Here is a 25,267-nt window from a genome sequence, read left to right as displayed (position 1 = left end):
TGAAATAATGAGTATGGTCCAGGAATCACTTTTCTGAACACATTTAAAGTCATTTAATCCAAAGCAAAAAATTAATCCCCCAAGGTCAAATTGCCATTCTGGCTGATAACCCCAGAATACCAGACAATCCATTACTATGGCCATATTTATTAGAGTGAACTCTGTTTGCCAGGATCAAGTTATCACTCTTAAGATATATTTCATTTTTTATAGCAAAGCAACTTAATTTTATGTGAATCTATAAGAGATTCCTAAAGGTAGTTACCCCCATGTACAGAAGACAGATTTGGTCAAACTGGTGCTTCTGCCAACAGAAAACAATCCTAGAATTGCCACAGAAAGTAGCAGGTGCCTGTGCAGTGGAGAAGGGAGAAGCCCATTTGGAGACACAATTGTCATTAGCATATATGAGAAATCCACTGACTGAACCAGAACCCAGACCCTCAGCACATAACTATCCTTCAAAGTACCATTTTTTGCAGTGAACAAAATACAATGACTTGATTCTTTTCATCATATAATCATAGTTTAGTTCTTACATGATATGAGAAATATTAAATGTACAAACGAATTGTTTCCTTCCAAGAAAGTATGTATGCTTTTCCCCAGCTTCAGCTAATTTTGGTTGTAATTTCTTTAATCTGTGCATTTTTTTTCCTGTGAGGTAGTAACGGGACACCTAGTCTAGTAACGATTGATGGGCGAAGGAGCATCTTTAGCAATGGAAGCTTCATTATCCGCACGGTGAAAGCCGAAGATTCCGGCTATTATAGCTGCATTGCCAACAACAATTGGGGATCCGATGAAATTATTTTAAATTTACAAGTTCAAGGTATGAAAATTTGAGACTCTTATTAATGATGTATTTTGCATGTTTGTAAATATACCTTTATGCAGATTCAAATCAAATTTAAAAATCAACATAAAAACCTAATTGCATTTTCATATCACAAAAAAATACATATTCAATTTGGAAAATATAATTAAACAAATCAGAGAAAGTAAAAAAAGGTTTGATATCCCAGAGCCAGCACTGCATTTTATATTTTAGTATATAGAGGGGATTTTAATATAGATAGAATCTAGTCTTTTTTCTTTATATGTACATCTCTGAAAATATCTTCATTAAGAAGTTATTAAAATTGCCATCAACTTCAGTGTTCACACTTATGTAAGTATAACCTAAAAAGCACAAACAAAAAATTTAATATAATAAATTATAATTATAATTGTGTACATCTGCTAATCAAGTCAACTTTTGTATTCAACGTATGTAAAAGGAGAACTGAAACTCTAAGTATATTGTTAAAATACTTAACAGTGTATTGAAAACAAGGCATTAAACTTGTGATGATATCATTTACAAAAGGTAAATGACAATTTCAAAAGATCTTTGATTTAAAATTGTATAAAATTCCCAAACGAATGCTGATCTGGTTCAGGTTTGGTATTTTATTTGTAGAAAAATCAAAGTGTATCTTGCTTTGGATATAAATGTTGTTAGGTCAATAAACTACAGCAAATAAAAATAAAATCAATATTGTCATTGCAGCAGTAAGGGGAGGGGGGAAGGGAAGGAAGACCATGTAACATTTTTAAAAAATACTGCAAAATTAATTTGGAATTTCAAGTAAACTAAAGTCCAGATTGATTATCTAGGATGTTTTAGAAAATAGGTACCCTATTTGAGTCTAAAGGGATGGTCCAGTCAATCAAGCCTTTGGGTCAATATATCAGGCTACTTCCCTCAGAGGAAATGAGGACATTTTATATGAATTTTTCTATGCAAATTCAGTAATCTGAGTCTGATTTTCACTATTTTCTTTGGTGTTTCTGTCTGCAGCAGCAGTTCAAGATAATATTGAGAGCTCTTAGTTAAAAGAAGTATGCATTCTTTTAGCTTTGCATGTGCTTTCAAGTTCACGTGCTGCAGCTCAATGGCAAATCTTTGATCTTCAGGGTTGAATGTCTGTGTGTGTACGTGTGTGTGTGTGTGTGTAGAGAGAGAGAGAAAGCTGAGAGGTGCAAACAGTTAAGCCCTCAAAAAGTTGACTGTTTAGGTTCAAACAGAGATAACTTGGAAGAAAGGCCTGGTGCTCTACTCCTGAAAGATCAGCCATTGAAAACCCTGTGGAGCTCAGTTCTACTCTGGCACACAGGAGGTCGCCATGAGTCTGTGTTGACTCATGGCAACTGGTTTGGTGGATTTAAAAAAAAAAGGAGAGAAAGAAAGAAAAGAAGAAAAAACTCAAATCCATTGATGTCAAGTCATTTCGGACTCATGGCGGCCCCATGTGTTACAGTGTAGAACTGCTCCATAGGGTTTTCTTGGTTGTAATCTTTTTGGAAACAGGTGTTTCTTTAATAGCACTGCTGAGTGAGTTCAAACCATTAACCTTTAGGTTAGCAGTGGAGCGCAAACTGTTTGTGTCAGCCAGGGATACCCACTGTCTACTTCTCCCTCTTCCTCTTTCCGTCCCTGAGAAGAACAGAACAGCTAAGTGGATGCCACTGATTCTCCCCACTTCAGTTATGGCTGAAATTCAGAGCAAAATACTAGTAAAATTAATGCTTCGTTAGTAGGTTTAATGATTTCATTTAGTGATGAACAACTCAGAAATTTTAAAAAAAAAATGATGAGGAAATGAATGAGCTATAAATCCAAGTAGACAGGGTTGAATTTTTGTGAGAGCCAATTGTCTTAAATAATAGATTCACTCTATTCTATCTCTTTAGCCCAGGATATCAACTAACTAGACATTTTGACAGAAGTGAATTGCATATTTTGGCAACCTAAAACATGTATTTAATAAATGGCTGTTAAAAATGATTTGGTAAAGTGACTGCTACAGAAGTGTAAAGATTTGAAAAACTAATTCTTATTCTTTTTTTAAACACTTTTCCCTATCCAGTTCCACCAGATCAACCTCGGCTTACAGTATCCAAAACCACTTCTTCCTCCATTACTCTCTCTTGGCTTCCTGGAGACAATGGGGGCAGTTCAATCAGAGGTAATAAGATATGGGTTATTCACAATAGTTGATTAACTGTCATTACCCACAGACCAATGAGTGACATATCTTCATCAAATAATTGCTATGTGTTAGTTTATCCAAACAGAACTTGTAGGATATAAGTAATTTTTCCATTACCTAAACAAGAAATCTCACATCTATTTTTATGGTATTTGTGGAAACTCAAATCACTCATCCAAGGAATTCCATTCACAAAATTATTATTCTACATTTAATGTGTGCTGAACATTAACAAATAAGGGGAAAAATAAATAAATTGAATAATCTCTCCCCTGGGATTCTGAACACTGTTTCTTCTCCACTTTCTCAAGACTATGTCATTCATTCGTTCATTATTCAATCACTCATTCAAGTAAGCCAGAGTTATTATTCTGACATATGAAGTGATCAAAGACAGAGAACCAAGAGTTAGATGGGAAACAACCTGCTTTCACAAAGCTATTGCAATCTGTCCACAATAGAAAAGAATAAACAAAGTCTGTACTGAAAAGAATGAAATAGTGTGATAATTCTAGTGTGTGTGGAGTTGGGAGACATAATTCTGATCAAGTTTGTGGGGCAAGGGCTATTTTAGTTGCCTTTGAGTCAATTCTGTTTCATGATGACTCCATGTGTGCAGAAAGAACCAATCTGTAGCGTTTTTGAGGCTTTTCTTTCTGAAGCAGATCACCAGGCCTATCTTCTGAGGCATCTCTGGGTGGGTTCAAACAGCCAATCTTTTGGTTAGTAGTCAAGCACTTAACTGTTTGTGCCACAAGGAAATCTGTGGAATAAGAAAAGAGGGTTAATCCAGAGGAAGAAGCCGAAGATGGAGTGGAAGGAGGGCCTGAACGATTTAAAAAAAAAAATTCTATACAAGGAAAAGATGGGAAGACTTCCGAAGGAGGAGAAGGATGGGAAGACAATGGAATTGCAGAGACATTTTGCAGTGAAGTCCATGGTATACTGGGGCCAACTCCAACTGTCACACTACAATTCCTCCCAGTTTTCCACCAAGTGACCTTGTTGTTGTTGTTGTTTGCCGTCGAGTCGGCCCCGACTCATAGCGACACCTTCTTTAGTGTCCGAGGCAGTATCACTACGGAAGTAGGATTACCTTAGCCATGCTGTAAATATTTACATACCATGGAAATCAGCAAATGCTACATTATCAGGTCTCACTGCTGCTTTTTTTTTTTTTTTTTTAAGAGCCAGTCGTTCAATATTTATCAACCCTCCACTGGGTGAAGGGGAGGAGCTTAGCTTTTTTAGGAAAATTAGGTGGGGTTATTTTTTAAATATAGTTGGATGATTAGTGGTAATATTGTGTTTGTGGGTTGGATAAGACTGGAAAAGAGTTATAACAACTTCTGTGTGAAATGCAACAGGGAGTCATTAATAGATGAACAAAGTAATTGCCATGCAGCAGTGAGGAACTACCGGTAGACAAATAGCACACATTGTAGAGGTCACAGTGATCCCAGTTTTGTGACCTTTTCAAGTGATGCTGGACAGCTGGGAAGAAGAGTGGATCATGGAGTTCCAAGGTTGGTGACTGCCAAGGCAAGTGTGGTTGGGAGACTCACACTCCCTTAGGGATTCTAGACTTCTAGCAAGAGGATTCCTGAAATGATATACCAAAAGTTCTAGCTGGTTAGAGGACATCCTCCTTATAGTGGGGGAGGGAGGGAATGGAACACTTAGAGACAGGTTAATGAGTCCTAGGGCTCTAGGCCAAATGAAGTGAAGTTTTTGTTCTGCAAGTGTGAGAGAGTAGGGGAATTAGAACAAGAAAACTGTCAGAGTGGTAAATCCTTGAGATGGAGCCCATCTTAGTGATGATGAGTTTCTTACACAAAGGCAACAAGTGGGTGTCTGAAATGTGTTTGTCACAGCCATTGGCATCAAGGAGGAGTCATGAGTCAAAATGTGCCCATACTGGAGGACACTGATGTCACAGAAAATAAAAGCAAGGAACAGCGGTCTGTGTTTGCCCATCACCATGGAATAGTGACTTCCCATTGGTATTTAAAAAAAAAAAAAATCCAACCCATTGCTGTTGAGTTGATTCCACTTCCTGGCAACACCATGTATGACAGAGTAGAACTGCACTCCACAGGGTTTTCTATGTTTCCTTTTTTGGAGGTAGATTGCTTGGCCTATCTTCCAATTAAGGAGATTATGTGGTGGAAATAAGAGGGTGAGAGGACTCCTCCCAACATGCAGAGCATAGAGGAGGTGATGTGAGTAGAGCTGGATGAAGGGCTGTACGTGCAGTGGGAGCACTGAGTAGACAGGCTCATCACATACCTGTCAGATATTGAAAGAGCTGAGAGGCTGCATATCAGAAACGCAGAAGAGAGCAGATGAGGCTCAGGAAGGAGGCAACACCCATGTTTTCAGAGAGCCAAAGGGGAGGACAAAATGACACATGAAAATCCTGACCATCCCACAGAAGAAGCATGATCTTCATCCAGTGGGAGTGGCAAGCATGTGATGCTGCCATTTTGGACTTAGGAATCATTGAAGTATGTGGAGTGATATCTGCTTTGCCTGTGTTAACGATGATGTTCCCCATGGCAGATAGAATATACCAGTCATTGGTATAGTGATACAATGTGCCTGATAGGCTAGTCCAGGCTGCATGAGTGTGAACATTTAGGGAAAAAGAGGGATAAAACAGAGAAGATATATTTTCCTCCAGTAAGATGGTTGGGGGTAGGAGGGTTGAAGGCTATAAGAGGTAATAAGGAGGAATGTTTCAGTATCACACAGGGTTGAAAATAACAGTCTCCAGAATCCAACTATGGAGTTTGAATCTTACTTATACATCTGTGGGATGTATAAGGATTGTCGGTATTTTGTATGACTGGTATCTGTGCAAGATTTAGCCTGCACTGAATCTATCCTTGGTCTAGAGTATACTCCTGTTCACTGAACCCCATCTGATCCTCTCAGGTGTTTTATGTGTTTATCTGTAGCCTGGTGTTTGGTGTTAAAGGTATTAACACCAGTATTGTGGGCACACTGGTTGGTATTAGCATCTGTTTTCTATCTCCTATATGCACAATTCAGTGTCATCCCTTTTCCTAATGCTATCATGGTGGTCACAGACTCTTTCCATACATCCCTCCACATACCATATCAGCGTGTGGGCCTCAACTAACCCAGAATTAATCTCTCCCCTGCCTTCCCCATCCTGGTAACCTACAAAGTGAGTTCCCTTCCACAAGAAAACCCTTCTTTGTCTTTTTACAGTAATGGGCTCATACAGTATTTGTCCTGCAGCTGACTTATTTCACAAAGCATAATGTCCTCCAGGCTTATCCACATTGTGAGATTATTCACGTATCCCTCATTGTTCTTTAATATAGCATAGTATTCCATTGTGTGCATGTTCCATAATTTGGTTATTCACTCATCTGCTGATGAGCATTTAGGTTGTTTCCATCTCTTTGCTATAGTGAATTGTGCTATGATGAACATAGGTGTACATATGTCTGTTCGTGTGCTGTCTCTCACCTTTTTAGGATATATTCCTAGTAGTGGAATTGCTGAGTCAAATGGTATTTCTGTTTTCAGTTTTTTAAGGAAATGCCATACCATATGCCACAATAGTTGTATCATTTTACAGTCCTACCAGCAGTGCACAAGAGTTCCAATCTCTCCGCAAAATTGCCAGCCTTTGTTATTTTATGACCTGTTGAACTTTGCTATTATTGCTGGGGTGAGATGATATTTCACTGTTGTTTTGATTTGGATCTCTCTAATGATTAATTATGGGAGTTCTGGTAGTGCCTAAGGCACTTGACTGCTAATGAGAAGTCTCGTGGTTCAAACCCACCAGCCACTCCTCGGAAGGAAGATGGGGCAATCTACTTCCGTAGTGATACTGCTTCGGAAACCCAAGGAGGGGTCGCTTTGAGTAGGGTCCAAATCGACGGCACATAACAACAACAACAATGATTAATTATCATGAGCAATTTCTCATGTGTTTGTTGGCCACCAGTATATCATCTTTGGTGAACTGTCTGTTCAAGTCTTTTGCCCATTTATGAATTGGGTTGTTTGTCTTTTTTGGTGTTGAAGCATTGAAGTTTTCTATAGATTTTGGAGATAAGTCCTTTATCAAATATGTCATAGGCAAATATTTTCTCCCAATCTGTAGGCTCTCTTTTTACCTTTTTGACGAAGTCTTTCTATGTGCATAAGAATTTAATTTTTAAAAGGTTCCAGTCATCTAGCTTCTCTTCTGCCTCCTGTTTATTCTGGGTTATGCTTGATAGTCTATTTATGCCATAAATTAGAGCCCTCAGATTTTCCCCTATTTTATCTTTGATGAATTTTATAATTTTGGGTTTCAAATTTACAGCTTGAGTTTGTTTTTGTGTATGGGGTGAGGTATGGGTCTTGTTTCATTATTCTGCAAGTGGATTTCCAGTTTTGTCAGTGCCATTTGTTAAAGAGGCTGTCTCTTCCTCATTTAATGGGTTTTGGACCTTTGTCAAAGATCAGCTGTCCATAGATGAATGGGTCTATATCTGGACTTTCAATTCTGTTCCATTGGTCTGTCTGTCTATCATTGTACGAATACCATGCTGTTTTGACTACTATGGCTGTATAGTCGGTTTTAAGATCTGGGAGTGTAAGACCTCCCACTTTGTTCTTCTTCTTCAGAAGTGCTCCGCTTATCTGAGGTCCCTTTCCTTTCCATATGAAGTTAGTAATTGGTTTTTCCATGTCTTGAAGTAATTTTTTTAAGTGAAGGAGAAGCCAGGTTACCATTGAAAGTTTGGATGGCTTAGGCCTTGCAACAGATTCCCCTCATGTCTGTGAACTGCAAACTCCAGGAGCACAGAGGAGGGAGAGTCATTGAGTAGATTCCCACTTCCAGTGATAGTATATCCCTTTTCCAGAGCTTTGGTTCTGTTAACAATACTTCAGTGTCAGTCAGTACCCCCTGGCAGAGGAGTCAACCACATGTGCTTTGAAGGGCAGATTATTTAGAAAGTTTGTGTCTGTTTCCCACTGCCCAATATGCTTTTAAAAAGGAGTAGGCAGGAAGTGGTTTTATTTTTGCCACTTTTTTGTTTTGTTTTGTTTTAATCTAGTAATAAGGGAGGTCTGGTGGTGTAGTGACTGCTAACCAAAAGGTCAGTGATTAAAACCCACCAACTGCTCAATGGAAGAAAGATGATGCAGTCTGCTTCTATTAAGATGCACAGCCTTGGAAACCCAATGAGGGTTGTGTAGTAGTTAAGTTTTGTGTGGCTGGGCCTTGGTTTTGAATGGCTGGGCAGCTGGATATAGTTATTCCCCATGATGAAATTGTAATCACCTTCATGGTGCAATCTGCTTTGAGCAGCTAGGGAGCTGCCTTTGGGGTGTGGTTTGCTAAGAAGATTGGGAAAAGTCTCAAGCTTTTGGCACATCTTGATCCTGCGTTTGCCCAGGTCTTCATCTCAGTGGCCTGCCATGTTGCATGCTGATCTTGGGATTGTTCCTGGACTTCAACTAGTGGCCTGCCATGTTGTTTGCTAATCTTGAGACTGACTGCTGTTTTACCTGTCAGTCTTCGGTTCATCAGCCTCAGCAGCCAGTGGCTCTGTGAGTCAGAATAAGCCTCTAGCTCTAGTGGACCAGGAACAGGAGGTAGAGCTGAAGCCCAAGGTCTAGAGGTCTTCACACAGCCCCAGAGTCACTACTTGAACTTGGACTTCTAGCCTCCTAAAGTGTAAGTGAATAAATTCTTGTTTTTAAAGCCATCTACTTGTGGTATTACTAATCAAGCAGCACTAAAGAACCAAAACAGGTCACTACGAGTCAGAATTGACTTGATGGCAGTGAGTTTGGTTTTGGTTTGATCCAGCAATAGGAGATCAGGTGGTGCAGTGGTTAAAGCATTCAGCTGTTAACCAAGTCAGCAGTTTGAATCCACCAGCTGCTCTATGGGAGAAAGGTAAGGCAATCTGCTTCTTAAATATTTACAGCCTTGGAAACCCTATGGGGCAGTTCTACTCTGTCCTGTAGGGTTACTAAGAATCAGAATTGACTTGATGGCAATGGGTTTTGGGTGTCCAGCAATACCACTATAGTAATACCTGGTGTGGCCTAACTACCTCACTCAATTTACCATTGCAGCACTTTCCCTAAACAGGGTTAAATTTCCTGAAATCAGGAAGATTTAAAATGTCCTCTTCCTAGAATGTTTGCACTTTGAGAACCCATACAAGATTTCCTTAGTGTCTTAGTGCTGCTGTAATAGAAATACTGCAAGTGGGCAGTTTTAACAAACAATAATTTATCTTCACACAGTTCAGGAGGCTAGAAGTTCAAAACCAGAGCACAAGATCTAGGGGAAAGCTCTCTCTGCTCTGTGAGAAAATCCTTGTCTCAACTTCTCTAAGGCATTCCCTGGAGATATCCACATGATATCTGTCTTCCCTGTTTTTGCTTACTTGTTTCTGTGTCTAGCCCAGGCAGTTGGCTTAATGCAAGATCTATAATCATAGAGGGCTTCATTAACACGACAAAGAAAACCTTATTCCTAAATGGGATTTCATCCACAGGTATAGAGGTTGTTGTTAGGTGTCATTGAGTTGGATCCAGTTACATGCCATATCAACCCTGTGTACTACAGAATGAAACACTGTCTGGTCCTTCACCAGCCTTATAATCATTGCCAGGCTTGAGCCCATTGTCACAGTCACTGTATTAATCTATTTTATTGAAGGTCTTCCCCTTTTTCACTGACCCTCTTTAGCAAGCATGAAGCATCCTTCTCTAGAAACTGGTCCCTTCTGAAAACATGATCAAAGAGAGGAAGTCTGGCCATTCTTGCTTCTGAGGAACATTCCAGCTGTACTTCTTCCAAGACACATTATTTCTTTTTTTTCCACAGTCCATAGTCCAGTCAACATTATTTGTCAATAATATTGAAGCAAGATCATGTCGTCTGCATATCACAGATTGTTAAAGAGTCTTCCTCCAATCCTGATGCCACATTCTTCATCATAAAGTCCAGTTTCTTGGATTTTGCTCAGTATATAGATTGAATAAATATGGCGAAAGTATACAACCCTGATGTACACCTTTCCTAATTTTTAAACCATGCAGTATCTCCTTGTTCTGTTTCAATGACTGCTTCTTGGTATACTTTCAGGATCCTCATGAGCACATTTAAATGTTCTACAATTCCCATTCTTCACAGTTTTATCCATAATTTGTTATGATCCATACAAGTTGAATGCCTTTGCATAATCAATAAAACACAGGTAAACATCTTTCTAGTATTATTTGCTCTCAGCTAACACCCATCTAACATCAGCAATGATATCCCTCATTCCTTCTGAATCCAGCTTGAATTTCTGGCAGTTCCCTGTCAACATACTGCTGCAACTGGTTGCGAGTTCTCTTCAGCCAAATTTTACTCGCATGTGATATTAATGATATTGTTTGATAATTTCTGCATTCTGTTGGCTCACCTTTCTTTGGAATGGGCACAGATATGGATCTTTTCCAGTCAGTTGGCCAGGTACGTCTCTTCCAAATTTCTTGGCATTGACTATTGAACACCTCCAGTGCTGTATCTGTTTTATGACACATCTCAGTGGGTATTCTGTAAATCCTTGGAGCCTTGCTTTTCACCAATTCCTTCAGTACAGCTTCGACTTTTCCTTCAGTACCATTGGTTCTTGATTATATGCTACCTCCTTTTAGTTGAACATCAACCAATTGTTTTTGGTACAGTGACCCTGTGTATTCCTTCCATCTTCTTTTGATGTTTCTTGCATCATCCAATATTTTGCCCACAGAATCATTCAATATTGCAATTCAGTCTGTTGCAATTTTTCTTCAGTTCTTTCAGCTTGAGGAATACCAAGTGTGTTCTTGCCTTTTGATTTTCTAACTCTAGGTCTTTACACATTTCGTTATAATATTTTCTTTGTCTTCTTGAGAACCCTTCTTCCATCCACTTTAATTACTGTCCATTCAAAAGCAAGTTTCAGACTCTCTCTGACATCTGTTTTGGTCTATCCATTCTTTCTTGTCTTTTTAATGACCATTCACTTTCTTCATGTATGATATCCTTGATGTCATCCTACAACTTGTCTACTCTTTAGTCATTTGTATTCAATTTATAAAATCTATTCTTCAGATGGTTTCTAAATGCAGGTGAGATATACTCAAGATGGTATTTTAGCTTTTGTGGACTTGTTTTAATTTTCTTCAACTTCAACTTGAACTTGCATATGAGTAATTGATGCTCTTTTCCACAGTTGGCCATTGACCTTGTTCTGACTGATGATACTGAGCTTCTCCATCATCTCTTTACACAGAAGTAGATGATTTGATTGCTGTGTACTCTGTCTGGTGAGGTCCAAGTGTATAGTTGCCATTTATGTTGTTGATAAAAGGTTTTACAATGAGTAAGTCATTGATCTTGCAGAATTCTATCATGTTATGTCTGGTGTAATTTCCATAACTGAGGCCATATTTTCCAACTATAGATGCTTCTTTGTTTGCAACTTTTGCATTCCAGTCGACATTAATTATCAATACATCTTGATTGCATGCTTTGTTAATTTCAGATTGCAGAAGTTCGTTAAAAAAAAAAAGTATTCAGTTTCTTTGTTTGTCTTTAGTGGTTGGTGCATAAATTTGAATAGTAATAGTATTAACTGGTCTTCATTGTAGGCATATGGATATTATCCTATCACTGACAGCATCGTACTTCAGGATAGATCTTGAAAAGTTCTTTTTGACAATGAATGTGATGCCATTCCTCTTCAATTTTCCATTACCAGTATAGTAGATCATATGATTGCCTGATTCAAAATGGCCGATATCAGTCCATTTCAGCTCACTAATGTCCCGGATATTGATATTCATGCATTCCATTTCATTTTTGACAATTTCCAATTGTCGTAGATTCATACTTCATGCATTCCACATTCTGATTATTAAGGCATATTTGCTGTTTCTTCTCATTTTGAGTCATGTCACATCAGCAGATAGAGGTCCTGAAAACTTTACTCCATTTGTGTCATCATGTTCCCCTCTATTTTAGGAGGCAACCCTTCACCAGTCATATTTGAGTACCTTCCAACGTGAGGTGCTTATCTTCTGGCACTATATCAGACAATGTTTTGGTGCTATTCATAAAGTTTTCAGTGGCCAGTTTTTTCATATATGCACCTGGCTATGCCCTTCTTCCTGGCCTTAGTCTGGAAGCTGCACTGAGACCTGTCCACAGTAGGTGACCTTGTTGGTATTTGAAATACCAGTGGCATACCTTCCTTCCACCATCATAGCAATACACAAGCCACCACAGTATGACAAATTGATAGATGAGTGGTTAAGATTTACAATACATATTTTTGAGAGACTCAATTCAATACATAACAAAGATACAATACCAGCCAACCTCCTGTTGGAAGTAAACATGCTAATTTAATCTTTTTTTTATTTTCTGAAGGATACATATTGCAGTACTCTGAGGATAACAGTGAGCAGTGGGGGAGCTTCCCCATCAGCCCAAGTGAACGCTCTTATCGCCTGGAAAATCTGAAATGTGGTACTTGGTATAAGTTCACTCTTACTGCCCAAAATGGAGTGGGACCAGGACGCATAAGTGAAATCATAGAAGCAAAAACATTAGGGAAAGGTATGTATGCATTCTTGTTTCTGGATTTTCTGTTTTCCAGGTAGAAAAGGGGATTGTAATCCTATAGGATTCATCATATATTTGTATGTTTCTTTCTGCATTTGAACATTGTTACTCCAAAAATGGATATGACAGTGCTATAGTGTAATAAAAGGATGGCTAGTCTTTAAAAAAAGTATTACAGTGATCCCATTATTTCATTTGCAGTTAAAAAGAAGATATTTTGAAGTCAAAGCTTTGCCCAGGTTAGGAAGCAATAAAATGGAAAGTTTGTTTTCTCAACCCTTTTAGTGGGACCTTCACCTTTAATCATGACTGTCTCCTCCCCAATCTATCTAACACTTTCAAATTGCCTCTAAATCTCCCTTTTCAGGAGGGAAGTGACTGGTATAAATTCTTAGCAATTCAATATGAGTCCTTTTTTTATCTGAAAAGCGGAACTTGAAGAAAATAAACCCCAGGGCAGTGAAGTTCAGCCCTGAAATCTGAGGCCTGGGAACACCAGGAAGATGGGAGTATTATAGCTATGTGATAGTATAGTGAGGAAGGTAAAGATGAGGTCTTTGTAGGTTTCCTTCACATCCAAATCTAATGAGGAGGTATAGATTCAGATGGCAGGAGAATAAGAGGTCAGATAGAGAGGCCATTATTTGGGTCTGGCTCATGAGTTTGGGATAACAAATGGCAAGGCTTTAGATGATGAGGGATTAATTTATCCATATATATAAACAAGCTCCTGTGTTCTGGTGTCAAGAGTTCAGACAGCAAGGGACACCTGTTGGAAAATCCCAAATCTAATCTGTCTTCTCATGATTAAAATACATCTATATGGGAATGAGAATAGGTCAGTCTAGCCTGTTGCTGTGTGGAAGCCACTATTGGGAACCTATAACTTAAAATAATATTGTTCTTCAGGAAAGTCCAAGAGTTGTTGTTGTAGCTGCCATCAAGTTGGCTCTTGGCTCATGATGAACTCATACACACAAAAGATTGAACTCTTATGATCCATAGAGTTTCAATTGACTGATTTTCAGAAGTAGATTGCCAGGCCTTTTTTCCTAGTCCATCTAGAAACTTTGCTGAAACCTGTTCAGCATCATAGCAACACACAAGCCTCTACTAGCAGATGTAGCAGATGAGTAGTGGCTGGACATGCGGTGCATTGGCTGGAAATCAAACCTGAGTCTCCCTCATGGAAGGCGAGAATTCTACCATTGAACCACCACTGGCCCCAGGTAAACTCTACCCACCCAGTTTTCCCTCTCATACCTACAAACATTATGGTTGGATGAAGCTCATTGATTCACAATGTCTCTATTAACAGTGGTCTATTGCTAGTGGCCTGTGAATCAGACATAGACTAAGCTCCTGGTCTAGACTAAGAAGACTTAAAGGAAATGTGTTGATATTTTTATAGTTTTCATTCATTTATTACATGAGCTGATCTCCCAATCTGCATTTTCCTGTAGAGCCCCAGTTTTCAAAGGAGCAAGAACTCTTTGCCAGCATCAACACCACTCGTGTGCGGCTGAATCTTATTGGCTGGAATGATGGCGGCTGTCCTATCACCTCCTTCATGTTGGAGTACAGACCCTTTGGAACCACTGTCTGGACCACTGCTCAGCGGACCTCTCTCTCCAAGTCATACATTTTATATGACCTGCAGGAGGCCACCTGGTACGAGCTGCAAATGCGGGTGTGCAACAGCGCTGGCTGTGCGGAGAAGCAGGCCAACTTCGCCACGCTCAACTATGATGGCAGTAAGCGGCTGACCCTGTAGCTCTCCCATTCGTGTTTCAGAAGGAGATGTACACTCTCTCCCTGTCCCTTTCCCCGCTTAACATTCATCTTTGGCATGGGATGACCACTGTCCACAGAGTCCATTAGGCATTTGTGCCCATCAGCACTCTGTGGGGCTCCTTCATTCCTGGCATCCAGTTGACTGTCACTGTCTGTCCAGAAATAAGGAACTGAGGGGCAAAGGGAATCACATTAGGGAATCTTGGAATATTTCTCTTAGGGCTGAAGGATTCTTTACCACATTGCCCTGTGTCTTTGTCAATGACTGTGAGCTAACAATCCTTTTGTTTTCTCCCACCCCTTTCCCCACCCCATCGCAATCCACATAACAACTTTCTTTTTTGCTCTCATTAAGCCCTTAAACTGCATGTGCAAAAATAGTTTCTCATGGTAAAGGAGGTTATGTTAGTCTCTGAGCAGAAATAGGTTACTGATAGAAATAGCATAATATGATGGGATATTAGCACACACATGTGTGTGCACATGCATACACACACATACACACAACACACTATACATATGCACATGTGTACACACAAATGCATGTGCACATGCACAGCACATATATACACATACATGAATCTATAAAGCACGTATGCAGATAACACATACATGCACATGCACAACCTTCATAACAGAGCTATATACATGTGTATGTGCACATATGCAGATGTTACCATACACACACATGAAATACACACATAGATATAGTGCACACATACATATGCACAAATACATACATGCATCCAATACATGTATATGCATATATGTGCAATATCCACGCACACATACAAACACACCACACATATACACACATACACATGTTCACATGTGCATCCTCACACCTCACACACACACACACACCTTTTATGTACTTTCTAAAAAAGCATGTAAGGTATCACTTGACATTTAGTTGACTGAAAATAAATTATTTGAATTTATATCCTTTAGGGATAACAATTAGTAGCAAGGTTCATTTATTGATATTAGAACAAATTCCCAGCCCAGTGAAGCTGAAAGGGGCTGTGTCATCGACAATATAGAATGTCTTGACCTTTTGTGGTTCGGGAACTTTAGAAAAACAAAAAACAAACACATTGCAATTGAGTTCAGAACTTTAGAACACAGTAAATAACAGCATGTGGACACTGATTCCTGCAGCCTTGCAGTAGTTTTCCTTCATGGAGTGACAGCGATTGAATTAGGTACTGTAACTTCAAGGTAAAACCGACAGTGGTTTATCAGAGAGCTGGGACTTCTGGCATTTGCTTCAGTTGGGTGCTGGATTCCTGCAGAGCCTCCTGTGTGTTCCACACTGAGCAAGAGTGAGTTAGCCCAGAACATCTGTACCTGAGCAAATACTCCAATACAGTATTCACTATTACTCAAACTAGGGTGGATTTTTTCTTACTCTGGTTATGTGTCTTGCTTAATAAAAGCTCCAGCAGGAGCTTCCTTTGGAGTACGTAGTATAGTATCATAGGAAAAGAATAGTTCTGAGCCTGAAGACCTTAAAAATGACTAATAGAAGCTGCCTGGAACGCCATTTGGCCACTTTCTCCTGAACAGTCCTGGTGTGCCCCAAGCTTGTGTTTTCTCTGTGGCTCACAATGTACACCCATCCCCAACTCCTATCTAAGGCCATTTCCTCATCCTTCTTCCTCTCCGGCCAGAACCCAGGCTCCCCTCCAGCATTGCAGTCCTGGGTCTCCTGGTAGAAAGAAAGTTCTTAGATTTAAGTCCTTCTGATGATGATTATCCTAGCTTTGAGAATCAGCCCCTGGAGTCCACTCTGTCCCAGGGGCCTGAAGCAGCCTGGCAGCTTCTGGACAGTAACCCTTCTCCCAGAGAGCTGATTGCTTTCATGGACCACCTCATTCTCATTTTTTAGCCCTCCGTTTTGAATGACTTCATTCAGAGGTGTCCCAATCACAGATCATCACCTGCATGCAGAGTAGCACTTAAAACTTGATTTCTCCCCCTAACGTGGTTTAATTCTTTGGCCATTAAGACTGACACTTTCCAAATAACCTTACTAAGCATTTATGTGCTCACCAAAGTCTTTTGCTACCACATACACATTCAGGTAGTAAATATGTTTCTTTAAGTTATTGACTTACAATAATTGATTTATGTTAATTAATTCTGGTGCACTGGCTTTTCTGTAACCCATGTAGACACCACAGTACACAGCCCAAATGTGCACATTAATGCTTTGTTTGTGGCAAAAAACTCTAAACCAAATTCACTGCTGTTGAGTCTGTTCAGACTCATAGTGACCCCTCCTTGGGTTTCTGAGGCAGTGTCTCTATGGAAGTAGATTGCCTAGTCTTCCTTCTGAGGAGTGGCTGGTGGGTTTGAACCTCCAGCCTTCTGGTTTGCAGTCAAATGCCTCAGGCACTACACCACTAGAGCTCCTATGTTTGTTTATAGCAAATAATTTAATTAGAAACTACTCATGTACACAACAGGAGCTCCGGTAGCATAGTGCCTAAGGCACTTGACTGCTAACCAGAAGGCTGGCGGTTAAAACCCACCAGCCACTCCTCGGAAAGAAGGTTGGGCAATATACTTCCGTAGTGATACTGCCTCGGAAACCCAAGCCGGGGTTTCTATGAGTCAGGTTCAACTCGATGGCACATAACAACAACAACAACAACATGTATACAACTAGCTAACAACTTTTTCTAACTGTAACAACTAACATTTTTTCTGACTGAAAAAAGTACTTCATAGATTAAAAAATTTAAAAAAAATATGTTCTCGTTTTATGCAGGATCACAGATACTCATTATGAAACATCCTGTGAACCAGATTTGGTTTTCCCAAGTTGACAGTACAGTACATACAGAATTTTATTAAGGCTGGAAATAAGAATACACATTTATATTTTACATGAAAAAAGATGGCAGGTCTCTTTGAAGCAATATCATGGATATATATAGCTTTAATATCTTTTTTGCCACTTCTGCCTGGAGAATTTTTTTTTTTTCTCATTTGGGAAAAACAAACATTAACAATTAGCCTCATAGCCCTACCCTGTCAGATTCCAAATTCTTCCATTTGGAAGAATTTCTTTGATTATTCTACCATTTCCTTAGCCAAATATTTCTACTTATTCTTAGGTTTCCTTGGTTTTATAGACCCATCCCTATATGGCTCTTCTTAAGTGCCTCTTCTCTGAGTTTCTGTGCATTTGGAACTGGGGTGTCCAGCCATCAATGCTGTGAGGTTGGAAGAGCTCTCCTCTTAGCCTGAGCAGATGACGTAGGAGACAAGAGTTTCTATTATTCCTGCTCTACTTACTAAATGCAGGATAAAGACAAGCTTTGCTCTGGGGAAAATATTATTATTTTTGTGATTCTTTGCCTAAAGCATTAACTTCATGGCCCTTGTTTTACACAGAAAATACAGTAGGATAAAGCAGCCTACATAATGGAGGATGCTAAAATACTTGACCCTATAAAAATTTATGTCTATGTTTGCATCCTTTGTAGTCAGCCTCTGATAGAATACAGCTGAAAAGAGCTCAGAGTTCATTCTACTTAGTAGTTTCCTTATAATTCTCAATAATCTGAGTCTCATACCAATGCTGAACAGTTACTGGTAAACAAATAATACCCTTTAGAGACTACATGGTTCCTCTTTGAAAAGTTGTGTGTAGCTCTTATTCCCTAAAATAACAGTTTTAAAAGTAGATCTAATCTTGTGCTTGCGTGAAAAAGCAAGAGAATAAACAAATGGAAAGAGGTTTTAAGGTTCTGTGACCCGTTGTCTGTGGCACCTTCTTCTGGCAGCTTGTCTTGTCCTGTCCACCAGCCAAGCCTATTGTTCCTTTTTGATGTGCAATTTGTCAAGCAGCCTCTAACAATAGTACTATTGGTGATAGCTAAAGGACACTTAATTCTAGGCAAAGGCATTGTGGCTTTTTTGAGCACCTAGCCTGGGCATTATGCTTCTTCCAAGTACCTGCAAAATTATATCCCTTCCAGAGAAATACACTTTGTGCAGATCCCAATTCAGCGAGCTCTGGAATAAATTGGAAGTTTGTGCAGAGGGAGGGAAGGGAACATAAGTTAGCAAGGACCTAGATAAAGAGTTTTTCTCATTTCTCATCACCCTGGACACCCTTGGCTCACCCAGCGCGATTTTTATAACCTGTCATCCCTAAAAACTCCGTCATTCTGTCTTCATTAATAGCCATCTAACATCATGACCCTGTTTTCAGGTACAATCCCTCCACTCATTAAGTCAGTTGTCCAAAACGAAGAAGGGATGACCACCAACGAAGGGCTCAAGATGCTGGTGACCATTTCATGTATCTTGGTTGGGGTCTTGCTGCTCTTTGTGCTCCTGCTGGTTGTGCGGAGACGACGGAGGGAACAGAGATTGAAGAGGCTCAGAGGTAAGTTGAAACTTGTGTACTCCCTGCGAACTGTCACTCACATCCAATTCGGAGAGGCCTGTAGGAGGCCGAACCTAGTGGGAATTATTTTTACCTCTCTGAGCCAGGTCCGTCCAAACACCTGATTCTATAATGTTTCTTTAGCACCAACGGAAAAACAATTAAAACCTTACCATCTCAATCAGAAATTGAATGAAAATAAACCCCTTACTTGTTTCCTAAATCCTAGCTTTTGGTAGGCAAAGAAAGTTATTTTCTCATGGGTTTTTTAACCCAATTCTTATTGATTTTTCAGCTGTTCCAGCAATGCCACCAATTAAGGTTTCCTTTGAAAAGACCTATCACATTTTCTCTGGAAATGAGTAGTATTTCATTGCCTGGAAGCAGAAATTGAAGGCTCATAGTACTGAGAAAGCATTTTGAAGCAGAAAATACATGCTTTCCTAAGTAGAAATTTAAGCTGTAGCTCAGTGTAAGAGTTTCATTTGCCCTAGGGGGGAAAAAATAATAATGGAAGATAGAGGACCTAGGACAGATAAGACCCATTGTTAACAGACACCATTATTATAATGTCCAGGGCTGTATAATTCTATGTAATGAGGCTATTTCTAGCTTCTGGCCAACATCCCTTACTTGCCTTTGCTTTGCTGATATGAGAACAATGAGGTTTTTTTTGTTTTGTTTTGTTTTTTCCCAAAGATGAAACCCTGTGCTGGGGAAGTATCCCCCAGGCCTTCACTGTTTTTCTGTGAGGATTTTTAGTCAAGCCACTTTTTTGTGCAGTGTTTATTTGCAAGGTATCCCTGGGTAGTGCAAATGGTTTGTTCCCAACTAGCAACTTAAAGCTGGCAGTTGGAATCCATCGGGTGGTGTTATGGAAGAAAAACCCGATGATTTCCTTTCATAAAGATTACACCCAAGAAAACCCTATGGAGCAATTGTATTCTGTAACACATGAAGTGTCATGAGTCAGAAATGACTACATAGTAATGGGTTTGGTCTTTTGGTTTATTTCATCCTACTATCATGCAATTTGCAGTATTCTATGTATTCTTCAAAATCACATTTAAGGAACAAGACTGGAGGTACTCTACCTTTAAAGTATGTCTGTGATATCTCCTAACCTCACTTACATGAAAGTTTGAAGAATGTTGACATCTTTTGCAAATACTTTATTTGACCATAATCCAGTGGAAGCAGGAGAACATGGCACTATATTTGTCTAACTGCAGTTATCTAAAGCACTCTTTTTTTGTGTAGCTCTAATACATTTCACTATCAATTTTCTGTCACTTTGCCAAAAAATGAAAATACTTGAAGTGTATTGTACTCCATCTCTGTACTATCATAGCCCCTCCATTTGAGCCTTCTGCAGCCTGAGGCTTCAGATAAACCATCAATCTCATTAAAATATTCTTTTTGAACCAGTTTAACCAATTATCTTTTAATTATGCAGACATTAATTTAGCAGTGATGTTATCCTGATCACTGTGCTATGTGCTAGAAATACAAACATGCAAAGAGAGGACCTTCTGAATTCTAGACTTAATGTAGAAGGTAGGCATATAAGCATCTACCAGTGGACGAATGAACAATATCAGAAATGCTAAAATAGGTGTTCTAACAAATCCTATGTAAGTGCAAAATGGGTAGGAAAAGGAAGGCTATCAAGGAGCTAAATAAAATAATGTTAAAAAAATAAAATACTGCCCAATATGTTGAGAAATTCAGTATGAGGCAGGCTTGTTTTAGAGTCCCTTCAGGAGTGTTCATCACTAAAATATCAAAGGGATATTTTTATAATCCTCCTTCCCAAGTAGAAGAATCACATGGCCTGAAATATAGGGACATTGTGATCGAGATGACAAGGAAATCTGACCCTGTTGTATTTATGTCTAGCTATGTCTAACTAGTTGCATTTAGACACTTACCAACTGTCTATATAACACTGTGAATAAACTAACAATAAAATTTTAACTTCTATTTGACCACAAATTTGGTAGCACATGGGTTAACATCAAGACAATTCTTCCCAGAATTCTATCACCCTTTGACAAATTCACCTTTTATTGTTTTTTTACCAGATCCTATTTTTCTTGCTCCTTCCTTCCAAGCTTTTAATATTTTTATTCGACTTATAACTTAAGCACCCCTAACCTTGCTTTTCCCTGCCAAGAGCACTTCCAGTTAAAGATGTTGCTGACTCTTACTGATCCATTGAGGTTTGACTACTTGAAGACTTGTGCATGCTGTATTTCCATTCTTAATAGTCCCTTGTAACTTAGTTATTGCTTCACGAAGGCTCCATCCAGAAAATACCCTGGGACTGGCATTTTTATTGTAGGCATCTCTCCTCCTGGATCCTGGTGCCTTATAGACAGACTTGGTAAAGAAACCAATACATCACATCAGCAAGCACAGCCTTTCATTCCCTGGACATGGCTTTCTTTTCTTTGTGTCAGAGAAAAGATAGAGTCAACACAAAGCTTTCAGTAGGTGGTAAATAAGTGCTGTGACAAAAAAGGATGTGTTCAAGGGACATGGAGCTATGAATTCCAGAGAAGTCACTTGCTGTGAACAAAGGCACCTGAAGTCTTGCATTTTGTAGATGCTTAATAAAGTCTCAAAGCAAGAGTCTAAAAAGAGGACAGAAATAGCACAGAGAATTTGGGAACCAATTCTATACCACTTCCTAATAGAAAGTTATAATGGGAACACATTAAAATAAATTCAGTTCAACAAAACATCATCAATTATCTACCAACTCCCAGGTATCAAGCTAGATCATGGAGAGAAATGATATGACTAAGACCATCCCTATAGAACTCACTAGTGGTGATGGGTAAAAGTTGATGAGGTGCAGATTTGTCTTCCCATAACTGTAAGGAATGATGTTACACAAGGACAAAAAACATGATTTGGTTTTAAAAGAGGAACCAATGAAGGGTCAGGCATTTGTACAGAAAGACCCTTGTCTTTAAGCCCTCCAGGGCCACTGGAATCTTAATTAACCTAAAATATTTCCATCTCACTCAAGGAGGGAAACTGCAGTCCCACAGTTTAATATAATAGGTGTTTATCTATTAGACATCCAGGGTTTATTAGTAGAATCACCCAATTACAACCTGACCCACATAAGATGCAGGTTTTGTGCCCATGTTAAAATGAGTTCAAATACATTCACAGGTTGTACAGACAGAATTGCTTCACACAATATTTTTATTGTTAAAATTAAGGACACAATTTCTAGTAACATGTCAGTATTGCCTAAGCAACCACTCTTCAGGATAGCAGATGGAAATAAGAAATTTTGAGTTATAGAAAAATATTGTAGGGTTCTCTTAATGGATATTTTTAGAGTCACTGTTTAAGGTTACTTTTAAGGCATTACTTGATTACTGGAAACTACTACAATGTTTATAAGCAGGATATGTTTTAGCATATAGAAAAGTGACCTAGTTAGGTGAATGCTATATAAAGTTTGTGTGTGTGTGTGTGTGTTTCATATAAAATGAAAAAGAAAAAGAATAAAATGGGACTCTAGCAATTTAGCCAACCTATTTTCTTCCTTCCTGAGTACTAATATTAGAGCATATCATCCTTTCAAAGTATAGATAGTGTGCAAGTGATATATAATGTGTGTGTGTGTGTGTGTGTGTATCCTTATCCAAAGGGCCCTGGTAGTGCAAAGGTTAAGTACTTGGCTGCTAACCAAAAGATTAGCAGTTTGAACCCAGCAGCTGCACTACAGAAGAAGGATGAGGCAGTCTGCTTCCGTAAAGATTTACAGCCCTGGAAACTTGATGGAGTAGTCCTGCTCTGTTTATACAGTCACGAGTACTCAGAATTGGCTTGATGGCGATGAGTTTGGTTTGGTTTCATAACCTTATTGGGAGTTCAGAAGCCATATTTGGCTTTGAGTAATGCCCTGATTTTCCCTAACTTCTAGCGTCTTTGAAATTCAAGATCATAGAGTGAGTCACTGATGAGGCTCAGGATCCCAACAGCCCCAGCCTTATGAAAATTTGATTCCCATGTCAAGGCATCAACCCCAATATTACTAAAAGCTTCCTACTTTAGAATGAATTTACCCAAGAGGGCACAAGGTCCTGTTGGCACTGGCCAGTATGAGTCAAATAGCAGTGCCAAGCCAAAAAGCTACTGCCAATGATTTCAACTAACCTAATAATAATAAAAAACAGTGGGTTAAAGAAAATTTGACCATGCTTCTATTGCAAAATACTCTTCTCCCCTTGAGCAGAAACATACTTATTACTTTAAACATGCTTTTAAATGGTTTAATATTATAAAACTGATCAAATAGAGAAGACCCCTTCCAAAGAAAATCTGGACTCCACACTCTACACAAGCACAGCTTAAAGGGTTGGCCACAAGGAAGTGTGATCATTTCTTTAGTTCTAATATGCCAATTAGACTGAATGAACTGAGCAGTCTTAGAAGAAATGCAACCAAAATGTTCTAGAAGCAAGGATAGTGAGACTTTGACTCGCTTACTTTGGAAAGACCAATTGCTGGAAAAGGACATCATGTTTGGTAAAGTAGAGGGTCAGGGAACACAAGGGAAACACTCAACGAGCTGGATTAACACAATGACCACAACAATGGGCCATTAACACAATGAGCACAACAACAGGCTCAAGATACCAACAATCATGAAGATGGCACAAAACTGGGCAACTTTTTGTCCTGTTACCACATGACTCATGCCTCACCATGAGTCTGAGCCAACTTGATGGCAACTAACAAAAGTATACCAATTATCTGCTCTGAAAATGAACTAAAGTTCTCCTCAGTCATAAGACTAAGAGATTACTTGGAATTTAATAAACTAAAGGAGGAGGAGTGTGTATCTGGGAGCCCAATAACACTTAGAGACATACAAAAGATTTAAATTAAATGAAGATGGCACCAGCACAGGTAACAGAGCTCCTGTGCATGCAGAAAACTCAAGGGGCTTGTTAGTGAAAAGGCAAGTTGTAGGAGCCCCACTGGTTTCATTGCCAAGTGAATAAATGACGAAATTGTAGTTAAGCTAGAATCAGAACATTGTCCTCTGAGATATTTTACTTCTTTACTTGTGTTTTTTCTTGTTTTCCCTTGTTGTTGTTGTTGTTATGTGCTGTCGAGTTGGACCCAACTCATAGCGGCCCCTCCTTGAGTTTCCTAGGCAGTATCACTACGGAATTAGATTGATTGCCCAACCTTCCTTTCGAGGAGTGGCTGGTGGGTTTGAACCACCAGCCTCCTGGTTAGCAGTCAAGTGCCTTAGGCACTATGCTAGCAGAGCTCCCTTAGTTTCTTAAAATTATCCTTTCAAAATCTTCAGACTTGTTATAATAGAACTAAGTAGATATGTCTTTTGCATCTAAAAATGGGGAATAGGGAACTTTGGGATATTGACAGGGCTATACCAAGGCTAGCCAGTGGAACTAGGGACAGAGAGTAGGCAGTCAGGTGAGAGAGAGGTGGCATCAGCACTGGCTCTGGACCTTTGCCTTGTCTTGGGCTCTGTTTTGTTCAGTTTTGCACTTGTAGTTTCCTCAGACTGCAAGTAGAAATGGCTTTCTTTTTTAGATATATAGTCTGTCATGGCTTTTGAATCAGCTTTCATTTGATCATTTTGATGACTGAAAGTCCTCTTTGTGATCTTGTATAAACTTATATAAAAGTTTATAGTCCTTACAAAAATAGCTACTTTATGAGACCCATTTCAACTCCACAGAAAAGCAGAGATTGTTGTGAGGGACATTTCAAATAAAAGCCTTTGGTGGATGGAAAGATAGGTAAAATCTGCTAACCTCAAATCAGTTATGTGAGTGTACACATGACTGCCTAATACCCCATTTTACTTAACTAGAATGTCAGAAATCAAAATTATAGTCATATGGCCATTAATGGGTATCCTCTATTTATTTATTTATTTTGAAGTAGAAATTTATTGTCTCACAGTTGTGGAGACTAGAAGTCCAAAATCAATGTACTGGCAGGGTTATGTTCCCTCCAAAGGCTTTGGGGAAAAAGTCTCCTATCCCTTCCAGTTTCAGGGAGCTCTGGGTAATCGATGGCATCCTTGGCCATGCATCAGTCTAATCTCTGTCTTCACACAGTCTTCTCTCTGAGTCTTTTTGTCTGTGTCTCTGTTTTATCTTCTTATAATGACACCAGGCATTGGATTTAGTACCCTCCCTCCTCCAGTATGACCTCATTTTAACTTGATTTCATATGCAAAGATCCTATTTCCAAATAAGGTCACATTGACAGGTACAGGGTTTAAGACTTCAAGGTATCTTTTATGAGGGGAATTTCTCCTTTCTCTAAGAAATATTAGCATATGCAAATTATGATGCAGTGCAGTCTCTC

General features: G+C 39.2%; 1 protein-coding gene across 1 annotated transcript in view; it reads left to right on the top strand.

The window, feature by feature from the left end:
* The window catches only part of DSCAM (DS cell adhesion molecule), a 981,394-nt gene that overhangs the window by 898,773 nt on the left and 57,354 nt on the right, over positions 1-25,267 (top strand). The window contains exons 24-28 of the mRNA XM_042781616.1: positions 669-832; positions 2,913-3,011; positions 12,493-12,681; positions 14,151-14,441; positions 18,710-18,886. Of these exons, the coding sequence (XP_042637550.1) occupies positions 669-832; positions 2,913-3,011; positions 12,493-12,681; positions 14,151-14,441; positions 18,710-18,886 (920 nt within the window). The remainder of the gene's footprint in view (positions 1-668; positions 833-2,912; positions 3,012-12,492; positions 12,682-14,150; positions 14,442-18,709; positions 18,887-25,267) is intronic.

This window comes from Orycteropus afer, unplaced genomic scaffold (assembly GCF_000298275.1).
Source record: "Orycteropus afer afer isolate SDZICR_OR568_19922 unplaced genomic scaffold, OryAfe1.0 scaffold00137, whole genome shotgun sequence".
NCBI lineage: Eukaryota > Metazoa > Chordata > Mammalia > Tubulidentata > Orycteropodidae > Orycteropus > Orycteropus afer.
This window is presented reverse-complemented; position numbering and strand designations above follow the sequence as displayed.